This window comes from Callospermophilus lateralis, chromosome 2, assembly GCF_048772815.1.
Source record: "Callospermophilus lateralis isolate mCalLat2 chromosome 2, mCalLat2.hap1, whole genome shotgun sequence".
Lineage (NCBI taxonomy): Eukaryota > Metazoa > Chordata > Mammalia > Rodentia > Sciuridae > Callospermophilus > Callospermophilus lateralis.
In genome coordinates this window covers 26,783,647-26,797,180 of record NC_135306.1, presented here as the reverse complement: position 1 = coordinate 26,797,180, position 13,534 = coordinate 26,783,647, and the positions used below count along the sequence as shown (strand labels likewise).

General features: G+C 34.5%; 2 protein-coding genes across 5 annotated transcripts in view; both read left to right on the top strand.

The window, feature by feature from the left end:
• The window catches only part of Fsd1l (fibronectin type III and SPRY domain containing 1 like), a 70,020-nt gene extending 63,660 nt beyond the window's left edge, over window positions 1-6,360 (top strand). The window contains exon 14 of the mRNA XM_076845728.2: window positions 1,109-6,360. Coding sequence (XP_076701843.1) covers window positions 1,109-1,231 — 123 coding nt within the window. The 3' untranslated portion in view covers window positions 1,232-6,360. The remainder of the gene's footprint in view (window positions 1-1,108) is intronic.
• Window positions 6,361-10,414: 4,054 nt separating this feature from the next.
• Window positions 10,415-13,534, top strand: part of Fktn (fukutin) — a 71,722-nt gene continuing 68,602 nt past the window's right edge. For 2 of the 4 annotated variants that reach the window (XM_076845724.2, XM_076845727.2), the window contains exon 1: window positions 10,465-10,718. The gene's annotated coding sequence lies outside the window, so the exon portion shown is untranslated. Of the gene's footprint in view, window positions 10,719-13,534 lie in introns of all 4 variants that reach the window. The other 2 variants (XM_076845725.2, XM_076845726.2) reach the window with 2 other exon arrangements.

The following is a 13,534-nucleotide window of genomic DNA, read 5'->3' as shown; positions in this document are numbered from 1 at the left end:
AAAGTTTTACAGTTTTAGGTTCTATTTTTAGGTCTATGATCCATTTTTAGTTAGCTTTTGTATAGTATAGTTGGAGTTTCATGTTTTCTGTATATTGATATCCAGTTCTTCTAGTGCCATTTGTTGAAAAAGACTTAAAATTTCTCATTATCACCTTTGTGCTATTTTGATTAAATATTTTTCTAAGTCAATTAAATAACTTTTAAAAAGTAACCTATAAATTTTATAATTTGAGGATTTATTTGTGTTTTGGGAGTTTATCATTACTGAGCCTGCTAGTTTTAAAAATTTAGAATGTTAATTGTATTAGTTATAAATTTAACAGAGCAGTAGATTCTTTGGTTAAATTCGCTATGTAGTAAATACTGAATGATACAGGATATAGTTGAGAATGAGTATACATAAAGAACTTGAATTTTCCTTGCACAAACTGATGATAATTTAGATGGTCCATATGTTCATATTTTAAGCATCTTGACTTTTTCAGATCTTTTTTACTTTATCAAATCAGTATTTTTTCACATGCAAAGCAGTTATATCTTTCATAAATTCATTCATATTTGTCATAATTAATAGAACATGGCAAGTGCATATGGATGTTGTCATTTGCTGTTTTCTTAGAAGTCCTTCTCAAAAAATTATTCAAGTTCTTATTGTTAAAAACACAGGGAAGAAATCAAATGGTTTTTATTCTGTCGACACAGGGTTATTAGATTTCTATGGTAACATCAAAACCAAAAGCAATGATTGCATAGGGAAGTTGGTTCTTTGTACACTTCCCTTGGTTGTGAAGGTTAACATCAGTAATGATAGCCAGTTTCTTTTGCACAGATTGATCCAGTTCAGTTTCTCAATTTCTGCAGCCCTGAGTTTCCACTCTTGGGTTCAGCTTTGTTGGCTTCAGCTACCACAAAGACTTCCTTTTGGCCTTTGCAGCTTTAAAAGAATACTGAGCCTCTCTACTTCCCCTCAGCTCAAATATGAAGGTTATCAATTCGGGATTTGTCAGTTTTCATATACATGGCATTTTGCCTTTCAAATAGAAATTTAAGAATCATTGAATTTCTGATTTGAGTTGAAATCTGACTGAGATTTGTTTTTGTCTTAGGTTTGGTGTGGTGGACTTTCTTTGAGTACTGGGATGCAGGTTCCAAGTGCTGTGAGAACACTTCAGAAAAGTGAAAATGGAATGACTGGTTCAGCCAGCAGCCTGAACAATGTTACTCAGTAACGCCTACGCAGAATGTTTACCCTCCCTCTTGACTGGGTGGCCTTTTCTGTGCAGTTACCTGTCACAGAAATTTGTGAGTGGTGGAATTCAGGTTTGCTATGTTCTGCTTTAAGGCCTGGAATCTCTTAGCTTAAGCATCTAGTATGAAGCATTTACAGGAATCTACTGTGCAATATCATAGAAGCAAGCAGTTCTGGAGCAAGAAACTGATGTTTTGAAGAGTAAATGGGAAAGAAGGCAGTGTTTAAATATTTATATAGAAACTCATTTTTGTGTTTCTTAAATTACTTTTGCTCTTTTAAAATTTTTCATTACATTTGGTAATCCTAGGGCCTGAGGTGAAAGGCTTTAAAAATTTGCTTTTCTTTCTTGACTTTCTTTTTTCCTATCTCATCACTACCTGTTATTTAGTATACACTAAATCTTTAAAATTACATAGCCCCAGCCCCACCAAGGTTTTCTAAAAATTGAAATCATTGATTGGGGACAATAGAAGGGTTTTTTTTTTCTTACAATGATTTATTTCCCCCTTTTATAAATAAGTTGAGTTTTGCTAAATTAACCTATTTACTGACTGGTTTTTATCTCATCTTCTACTTTCCAGAATATATTGGTATTTCTCTTGTAGTTATAACTCCAAATACAGAATGGATATGAAGAATTTAAAAAACTTAAAATCACCCAGATTTCCGTTTTGTATCTACTATAGTAACACAATGGCAAAGGGTTTGTTCTAACTACTTTGCATTCCATCACTTTGAATGTTCAGCAAGATTTTTAAAACCCTTATGTTTTCTGGTATTGTTGTCTAGTTTAACCCTACCTTTAGTAGTTATCTTTGATAAAATTCCCCACTCATATTTGGCACTGATTATAATTATGCTGATTTTTTTAACATTAATAGGAATGAAATTTTTTTTAACATGGTTAAGGGTAGAAAACCACCCAATACTCAGCTTTAATCTAAAAAGGATAGGTTGCAAAGGGATGTACCTAAAAGTATTCTTTAGTAATTATTTATTCTTTTTAATAAGATGTAGGAAAGGTTGAAACAACTGGAAAAAAATCTACATATCTCTGACTTAATTGGTGTGTTTTTCAACCAGTCATTCAGAGGTTTTGGGGGTTTTTACCCCCTTATCCTTTTTGCTAAAGTCATATGCTTTTTAAAGGGATATTATTCTTCTAAAAATCAACATAGTCATGTTTCCCAGCCTTGGGAGTGGTATATTTAAATTTAAACAATGAGTGGTATTGAACAGAACAAATCTATTCTTAAAAAATTGATCAAAGTTTGTTACTCAAGTCCTTTGAGCTAAACTAAAAGTTATAATTACAGTATTTAAGATTTCCTTGAGCATTTTAAAGAAATTAAAATTTATATTTTACTTAGTTTTTAATTTCTTTTATTCTTTCATTCTTATTTTAAATATCTTGTAATATGACAGCCTTCTTCCAGAAGTACCTTTGTTGCTTACATTTGAGTTGTTTTCTATAAAAAGGCCTGCCCTCTTAAAATTTACTGCTTATTGATATGATGTTTTGTTTCATTGATAAAAACAGATCTAAATGAGGACTTACATTTGACCTGGGGTATTATTTTCTTTTCTAGAGGACAGATATCCACACTATTATCTAATAATAGGTTGGTAATTTTAAAGACTGTAAGGCAGTTAAGGGAATAAAGTATGTCAATAGATAGTCTTGAGTCTCCAAGTATAATTTTGGTTTTTGTTTGTTGTATTTGGAAAGAAATTTTTGGAAGTTCTATTCCCTATAGAAGGGCTATTGCAAGACCCAAGGAAACAGGAATTTATTCCCTTTCACACTCCAAAGCAGTAATTTAGTGGAGTGGCTTTGTGTGAAAAGCTGTACACAGTATATTTTAGCAAATACAAAACAAAAAAACCAGATGTTCTTGTATAGAATTTTTTTACTATTATGTATTATATAATTGTCTTCTCATTAATTCAGTGCCTTTTTCCTCTAAGCATGCTCTTTCTTCATGCCTCATGCAGTGTCAACTGATATTTAAGCCAGACATATTACAGTTGTGAGAGCCTTCTGTTGCAAGGGCATGGGAAAAATGAAATATTAATTGGGCTGAAAGAGTGCATACAATTTTTTTGTGTGTTCTGCCATCATTTGGAATTTGCATATAAAGTTTTCTAACACTCATTTGGAAAATGTTCTAATTTCACCGAGAATTAATTTCTAGCAGCTTTGTAGTAATAAATTCAGTAAATCTGGAGTCCAAGCTCACATCACATGTAATACTTGATATTAAATTATATCATCATTACATCAAAATTAGAATCTGAAGGCTCCCTCTCTGCTTCTTCTTCAGGGTCTCTAAGAGCAAAATGTGAAGTGTTTTAGTTTAACAATTTTAAGTTGATCGAAAAAGTCTGTCATCCTCATTTTTAAACTAAAAAATAATTGAATATAGTGCCTATTTAAATAATCTCAAATAAGGTAACTATTAACTTGATAATATTTAACATTTTCATTGATTTTTGAGTTATAATGAGCTCTCTTGCTCAATTCATTATGGAAAGTTGCTAAACACTTTTAAATATCCTTTATTGCTTTATTTACCTTTTGTTTTGACAGGTCAAACATGACTGCTTTCTATAAAAGAAATGCATGAGAAGTTGACTATCGTGGGTGCAAAAATTATGTTTTATAAAAATATGCATTAGTATTGCATTTCCCTCTTACCAGTTGAATTCCAAGCCAGTTGTATTAAACTGGATATAGAAATGAAGGAGCTGCCTTAAGCACTTTAGAAAAGGAAATTTTCTACAATTCATTTTGACACTTGCAGCTTACCATGTCACATACATCTTTAACTTTGGTAAATATGTATATACCAAGCATTTAATAATAATGCACATAGAAATTTAATATACAGTAATTATTTGAATGTTCCAGGTATAGGTGAATAAATTTACAGTATTAGGGGCATGTCTTGTCTGTACATGGGTTTAATTATTGGCATCTGTACCATTTGACAAACCATTAACTACTGCTATACAGCTTACCCTGTTCTGCAAATAGTAATCATTCCGTGTTATATAAAGTGACATATTAACTTGCATTTATTTTCTCATTTATGAAATTAAAGCATGAACAATATCATGTATAATTTGAACTGTGATCCTTGGTGTGGTATAAATAATAAAAGTAAATATCTGTGATAAAATCTTTTAATTAGGCTAAGATATTGTTTCATGACTTAATTAATTAGGTTTTTTATGTTTCCATAAAATTATTGTTATTTGTATATTATTGTTTCTTTTAAAAACAATTTTGGAAAAAGATATATGTTAAAATGATTATTCCTCAAAGAGTTTTAAAAGAAAGTATAACATCTTATTATGAAATATGTGATTCTGGGGTTTAAAAATTTGGCAATTTTCAAATCATCATAATCTCTTAAAGAATGTATTTATTAGATCTGTGTTCAGTGATAGGCTAATTCATAAAACAAATATTTGAGTGTCTGTTATATGGAAGTCAAAATTTTATTACTTTGCATTCACATTTTCAAAACTAGTTCATTCAATATATTGTGCAGCTAGTTTTGCTTCTTTTTAATATGCTGAGACTGCATTTTAAAAATAATGTTAAAAAGTCAGAAGTATTAAAAAGTAAATTTGTTAGTTTTTAAAAAGCTCAAATTAACTGCATATAATATGGTTCACTTTTATGTAATCACATAACATAGGTTCAGCAAAGCTTATTTCTTGAGTTTATTTTTACTAGATATAGTCTTTCAGAGAAGTGTATGGTCACTCTGTATACAGGTAACCATAAAATTATTTGTTATTTTTAACCAAAACATACATTTCATAATGCCAGCACTGGAGTATTATGAGAGATCATGTTTTCTTAGCCATCATAGCAAGATTACCTCATGTTCATAGTAGTTTTAGTGTTTTTTTTTTTACAGTATTTACATTTCTGCAATTATGTGTGATTTTTAATGTCACATATGATAGCACACTGTTACCTGGAATATATGATTAACCTACATAAACATTTTTAATTAGTGTTGGACATGTCATATAAAGGTTAGTATTGGCTTAATAAACAGATACCAGAAATTGCCACAGTACTTTTCTCCTTGGACTACCCAATTATTAAGCTGAAAGTATTTGTTATTTCGGGGTCAGTATAGGGTACTGACTTTTGATTCATAAGTTATATTTGTTTAAGGTGATATGTTTTCTTAATAGTACCCAGTCAATATGTTAGTCCTTAGGAATGGATGTGTAGAGGATTTCACAGTAATGTAGGGCAGAAGGTAGGTGAATGTGTTTGCTTTGGCTTGGCACTTATTAAGTTTGGACTAATTTAAAATAAGTCAAATTGTAAGTGATTGGCAAAAGCCATTTTATTAATATTGGAACTTTTTGGAGAGCACATAACAATGAGAATCCATCTTTTAAAAACATGTATAAAACATTTCTGATATCTCTAAGGTACCAAAGCACGGAGTCTAATTCACCTAATTTAAGGGGGGAGACTCTTTAAAATCAAATTTATAACTAATTCATACCATAAGATACATAATAGCTAAAGTTTTAGAGTAATATAATTTTTATTAAAAACCACTAGTCTTTAAAATACCTGTATGTGATATTAAGATGATTTTGGCATCTTTTTCAAAAGTATTCAAAATTTATCACCTTAGCTTTAATCATATACTAGGTCTGTGACAATTGTGTAAATCATTCATCACCTTTGGGCCTCTGTTGCCTTACTTAACTCATTATGTCTCAATTTCCCAAATATAAGACACCTATAAAAACCTATAATATTGCTCAATTTAAGTTTTTATAGGTGTCCTATACATAGGAGGAGACAGTGGGTTAAAATAATTGTAACTTGTTCAGCCTACCTCACAGGGCTGTTGTGAGGAATAAATGGATGGAGTATGTGAAATTGCTTCAACAACAGCAAAGTGCTATGTAAATGTAAGCTATTATTTTTAGTTAATGGATTTAAGTGTTCGGATACTTCTAAATGCCATTTACTTTGATAAAGCATGTTCTTAAAGTGGTATCATCAGTGATTTTAAATGTGATTTTTAAAATAAAACCTTTTATCAAGATGTCATATAATATTAATTTAGTTTGTGCATGACTTGTGGCCTTTTAATATTTTCTTATCTATTTTAAGACTTTCTAGAGTAGTAAAAGTTCTTCCATGGCATTAGTGTATCAGTGTAGAAGAGTAGCATAAAGAAACAGTTTTTAAGCAAGATGCTACTTTTCCATATAGGAATTTGAACTTTCAGCTTAAGACTACTTAGTGCCATGTACAAAGAGTGAATTTGGCCTGAATAACTTTTTTTCCAAACAACTAAATTGTTCAGCAGTTTGTGTGCTAAGTGAATATTTGACAACGGTGTTGCATTGTCCTTTTTAAAAAACAAGATGCATTTCAAAACCTTGTTAGTAAACCTAAATATTATTTATTATCTCACATACTTGTTTTGCTTTAAATTAGATTTATTAATGGAGATGTTTTACAAGTTATCTTAATCTACAAATTTGGTATGTCTTATTATCTGGACATGGTTTCACTATGCAGTAATAAAAATTCTAATTCCTCAGGTTTAACCTTTAAGTTATGGATGAAGACCATTAATAAACCACATATATGCTCAGTTCTGCAACACTGAGTTAATGAACATATTGCCTCATTTTCCTTAGAAACAACATAAAGCCTTTAAAATGGTTAACTTTAAAATAGAGTATTTCAAGTGTAGTAACTTGTATGTTTAAGTAATAGTATGTTCTGTATAGAATATCCTAGTTAAGTTTTTACAAAAGCACCTGGAATATCTCATCTAAAAATTAAACATTTTTCTCTTTCTTTTGCTTCAATGCTTGATTTTCATCAATGTGTGCTTACAATGTGATTGTTGGAAAAGAGAGTATTTTTAAAAAGTCAAAGACATATTCTGTACACCACCCTCCAATAACGTTATAATATGTAGACCATTATGAGAGTTGGCTTCCTCAACTGGAGCCTTTTTCTTGGTAGACCAATCTGCTGCACTTGGCTAGGATATCTGGATAAGAGCTTGGGAAACTTGGATTTTTCTGTCCCAGTTTTCCCTTATTCCTATTTTGCATTTATATTGCATACTAGTGGTGCATTTATGCCTACTTAAAAAGGTCAACACAGCAGGCACTGATTATGGTGCTTCCATATACCAGATGTACTATTTTTTAAAAATATTAATTTTTTAGTTGTAATTGAACACAATACCTTCACTTTATTTATTTTTATGTGGTGCTGAGGAGCGAACCCAGGGCTGCACACATGCGAGGCGAGCACTCTACCACCTAGCCACAACCCCAGCTTCAGATGTACTATTAATGGAAAGTTACTCATATTACGAAACAAATGATTTATCCATCATATGATACCATGAGTGTGTGCATGAATTCAGACTTAAGTCAGAGGAGATGGATCATGGCCTGATTGCCACACTGTTGCTATGACTCTCCATGGAATAAAAAATTGAAGGAGCCAAGGGATTGTGACTCCTTGGAATCCATGTTGCTCTACCCACTTCTAGACTATGCTCTACATAGCCAGCACCTCAGAATTCCTTGCCTGATCAGCCTGAAGCTGTCCTCTAGGACATGTATAGGTCTCTTCCCGAAGTCCATCCTGTCAAAAGATTGTACTACAGGTATATACTACAGGTGAATATATCCTGTTTTAGCTTTTTCACTGCAATGACTAAAGGAACCGACCAGAACAACTATAAAGGAGGAAAGGTTTATTTGGGGGCTTACAATTTTAGAGGTCTTAATCCATAGAAGGCTGGCTCCATTCCTCAGGGATCGAGGTGAGGCTGAACATCATGGCAGAAGAGTGGCAAAAACTCAAGTGTGGTGATCAGGAAGCAGAGAGACTTCACTCACCCATACAAATATATACCGAAAGGCATGCCCCAATTCCCACCTCCTTCAGCCACACCCTAGCACTTCACTGACTACTCAGTTAATCCCTATTAGGGATTAAGACTCACAACCCAATCATTTCTCCTCTGAACCTTCTTGCATTGTCTCACACTTTGAGCTTTTGTGTGATACTAAACCATAACATGTTATGTTATCCAACCATAACATCCCAGTGAATGGCAGTTTGTAGGAAAAGTGAATGGATTTAGGCTGTGCAGACTGGGATGCCCATGTATGTCCAAGGTCAATCTAATATTCATGTTGTAATTCTTAAGCATATATCTGAAGAATCTGAGAATTCTATATTTGAAAATGGATTTCTGTTCCTTGAGATATCAATATATTAAGGTAGATGGAAATAACATTTGATGGTTAGCTCCAGCTTCATAAGAGACAAACATGAGGCTTGGCCTCCATTTGTATTTTTGCCCTAGATCCCACAAATGTTAGAAATGTGTCAAGATGTATATGTACACACGTACCTGAGTGAATTTTTAAACATGGATGTTTGCTTGTAATGGAGGCAGCTGTTATCCACCCTTGTGCCCCTCTTGTAATTACATTGGCTAACCAGATATTAAAGCATACTGACTGACATGGTGAGCTGTAGGCTCATAGCTGATTTTCTAGTATACTTAAGAAGTACTGGTGTTTGTCCCCAGGTCTGTTTGACAGTGGCAGACATTGTTATAATTTACATAGTATATAAACCAATGCAAACAATATGAAGTTATAAGAAAATGGGGAAAGAGATGGGGCTGTAGCTCAGTGGTAGAGCGCTTGCCTAGCATGTGTGAGGCACTGGGTTCAATCTTTAGCACCTCATAAGCATAAACAAAGGTACGCTGTCCATACACTACTACAGAAAAAAAAATTTTAAAAGAAAATAGGGAAAACTTTATAGAGATGAAGAACTAAAGTTTCCAACAAGTTAGTTGCACCCAAGATAATTATAAATAATAACGGAGGATTGCACACCCAGCCCCACAATTTTTTTCCAGGACTCTGAATTCAAGTTCCTTCACTTGTATCTTGTACCAGAAGGTCCACTTTACAACACAAACAAACCTAAATAAATAAATAAATAAATAAGAATTATAGATGACACATTAGCCTGTGGTTTATGTAATAAAAACCAGAAACTTCAGTTTATCCATACTTCAAAAAAAAATTAGCTCAAATCAGAAAATTGGATAGGGTAATCATCTCCTTTAAACTGCTTTTTTTTTTTTTTTTTTTTTTTTAGGTTGTTACAGAACAAGATTTGCTATGTACTTGAAAAGTACTTACTTCTAAAGCCCTGACACTTTCCCCCTTTCCTAGTTACTCAATTATAATTTCCACTTGCCATGTTTACATTTTTAAAAAAATCTCACCGATAAGTATTGCAGTACACATCCATGATGGCTTTTTAAATGAACCCACATTCCATTAAATTTTTAGAAAAATTAACAGTAATTTTTTAAACTACTACTTATTGGCTTAATCCATACTAAAACTTTCATTATTACCCAAATATCTTTTTATGGTTAGCTTATTATATCAGGGTCCAGATAAAGTCCACACATAATATTTGGTTAAGTTTCTGATTTTGTAGTAGGTCCCTCTCCCCTTTCTAATTTTTTCAACTTTTTAAATGACAAAGAAACTAGGAAATTGCTAATATAGAATGTCTCACATTGTTATTTTAGTGGATCACTTCTCCATACTGATAGATGTAGAGTTTTAATTAAATACAGTTTCAGTTTGGGGGCAAGAATTCTTCATAGAAGGTATTAGCTACCTTCTCACAAGACATCAAGAAGCACCTAATGTCTGGGTGTCATAGTGGGTGCCAATGGTGCCAGCCTAACCCATCAATTATAGTTCCCATCAACCTTTTACCTTAATTTTTAGCATCTATTGATGAGTATTACTATATCTTTTTTGGCGAACTCAAACGCTTTGGGGACACAACTCGGCTGATGCATCTTTAGGTCATCGTCCCCTCAGATTTTCCTAAAATCTTAGGTTGCCACAGTGTGTTAGAGTTGTGGCTAGATCCTAAAGTCACCGTAAACCTCGGGCGGTGACAGAGCAGCAGGGACTGTGAACGAGGCAAGGCAGTGTGCAGAGTGACCACGCCGTCAGTCCGACACCACCCGACCCAGTTAGTGCGGCTCCGCGCTTGACGGCCTCTTTTGCAGCCGTTGCCGTGAGTGCCGTAAAGCGGACTTGCCGCCGCTGCTGTGGAGGGAGGTAAGGTGTGGGGAACCTCAGTTCGGTGGCTGGGCACGGGCGGTCGCCTTCGGACAAGTCTCGCGGTAGACTCGGGTACCCTCAGCGGGTGCCTCCCGCCCTTCTGAACACCCTCCTTCCTCTCCGCGGGGAGGAGGTCGAGGCCGGCCACAGGCTGAGCGCGCTTCGGGCTGGCTTCTCGACAGTGAATCAGTTGAGGAGCACCTCGTAGTAGAGGTCCTTTCGGCCAGTTCGTCCCACGCTCCCCGGCGTGTCAGTAGGTAAACTCATCTTGTGACAAGTTCAGTTTTGGGAAGGCTTGGAGGAGCCGAGTTAGGGTTGTGACGTTAGAGCCGAGTTGTGGGAGCTGACCCGGAATTTGGGAGAGGATCTCTGGGGACAGCATTTCAGGTCGTGGGAGGAGGACAGAAACTGCCAGGTTTAGGCAGCTTTGCATACATATTAGGGTAGTGGCTGGAGGAATGAGCCCACAGTAGAGAGAAGGCAGGAATAATGTGGTTGAAACTAAAGTTGGTCCCCAATTGAGAAGGGCTTTGATGCCCTGTGAAGAAGTTCTGTGCAGTGGAAACCTGCAACCGCTTTGTAGAGAGAAGGTAATTAATTAACCATCTCGCTCCCGACGCCCTTTTTTGGCGGGACCCCCCCCGCCCCCCCCCCAAAAAAAATTAAGCTTTCAGGTCACTTGGAGAAGTGTATACTAAAGCATCCCTTTTGTGTGCTTATAATAGGATGGACACTGCCAGGTGTGCTAAATAAAGTTTTATGTGGCTTTGCTGTGTGTCTGTGCATTGCTAATGGGGGAATGTCGGAAAAGATTGAGTGGACCTGTGAAAAAGTGGCCGTTAAGAGTCTAAAGAACTGCATTCAAATTTCATCACCGTCACCAAGTTCTCAAGTTACTTGAAGCAAGCTACTTTTCTCTGAGACTCGTTTTTCTCAAATATAAAAAGATGATCCACTTGATATATCAGAGTCTTTCTGCCTTTAAGGATGGCAGATTTCCAATGAATAAAAATCAGTCTGTAAACAAATATCAGTGAGTGAGAATAAAGTGGTTTATTAAAATTTGGGAAAAGAAGGAAGCCCAGAAAAAAAGGCTCCTGAGCTGAAGTCTGAGGAAGAATGATTTGGTTTGAATGATTAGGAATCACACTAGGGATAAAGCTGTAAACTCCAGGAATAGTATTCATATTTTAGAGTGTATTCATAGAAATAGAAGGAAGGATGGCACTGAATGATGAAGGAACTCCAAAGTGGAAACTGCAGTGTTCTGAAGAGGAAGAAGATGATAAGCATGAAATATCAAAAGAATCAAAAGAAATGCTGTGTTGCATTTGAGTTCATGGATCTATATGATATTTTGAACCCGTGTTTCTAAAAAGCGCATCTAAGTACTATTGACAAAAATGGGAATTCTGTCAAATTCCAGCATGCAATAATGTGTTGAGAGTAAGGGGATTTGTATTATAAATCTAATGTTTCCCATAACTAACCTCTTGACTGTCATTTAATTCTTTTAGATCCTACTCTCCTTTGTAAAGTGATGTTGTTGGGCCAGGTAGACTCTCTCCTGTAAAAATTGGAGTCTGTGAGGATGGAGAACTACCTTCTGAAGGGAAAAAGGAAGAGAGTTGATACAGAATAAAATTATTTAACTTTGAATGTTAAATTTGAGGTGTATGGTACAGAGTTGAAAACAGGCAGAGAGAGTAAGTAGACTGGATTTAAAATAGTAAGTTTTCTCTTGGGTTTGGTAATTAAAAGAGAGATTGGATTTGTGTTGAGGGGGAGGTTTTAGAGACAGGAACTATAGGCTATACCCATACATAGGAGGCTAGAGAAATCATTGAATGAGGCCTGTGGATCTCAGATCAAAGAGTAAGGATTCCTGGGGTGGCTCAGTGGTAGAGTGCTCATCTAGTACCTGTGAGGCCCTGGGTTCAATCCTCAGCACCACATGGAAATAAATAAATAAAGGTAGTATGTCCGACTTCAACTGAAAAAAAAAAAAAAAAAGAGTAAGACTCCTTTTAAAAAAAAAAGAATTATATATAATTATAGGTTCTAGGGAACCAACATTGTTAGTAATTTACAAATAGCATTTACTGCAAATATTCTTCACCCACTTCTGGTAAACCCAACAGAAAATGAATGATTGAAATAGGTATTTACAGTTATATTATGATTGTTTTACCAAGAAGCTATATCATTTACATATTTATTCACTAAATATGTGTTTAAGGCACTGCTAGGTACTAGAGACATGATGAACAATTTAAACATTGTTCTTATTGTCCCTGTATGTAAAAGTCTTAATATCTAGATCAGTGCTTTTCAGAAAGCTTAATGCACATATGAGTTACCTGAAGATTTTGTTAAAAATTACATTATGAATCTAATTCTGACGTTGGGCCTGAAAATTCTCTATATCCAACAAGCACCAACTGATGTTACTGATCTAAGGATCATACTTGTAAATGACAAGAGTCTAGATCCTGTTTCCCAAATGTGTCAGGTTATTAAACCACTTAATATTATCCATCATCAGTTTTAAAATGAAAAAAATTATTCATTATAAAAAGGATACATGCTCATTATAAAATTATTGAGATAATTTAGAAAAGTTCAAAGAACAATGTAAAAATCCCAAATTCTCCCCAAGAATAAACATTGTTACTATCGGTAAACATCCATTCAGATTTTATATGTGTAAATATATTTACATTTAAAGGTTTTACTGAGACTTCACTCACCTGGAACCCTGTGTTTAATTCTGTTAACTTTGCAGTTTTACTAACGTAAATATCCAAATGTCTTCAACCAAGCAATTCAGTACTTGCATCTTTTTTTTTTTTAAGAGAGAGAGAGAATTTTTAAAATATTTATTTCTTAGTTTTTCGGCGGACACAACATCTTTGTTTATATGTGATGCTGAGGATCGAACCTGGGCCGCACGCATGCCAGGCGAGCGCGCTACCGCTTAAGCCACATCCCCAGCCCCAGTACTTGTATCTTGAGGGGAAGAATTTACTTACCTAAAAATAACTTGATTTAACACCATTCCCTTACTCCAAAT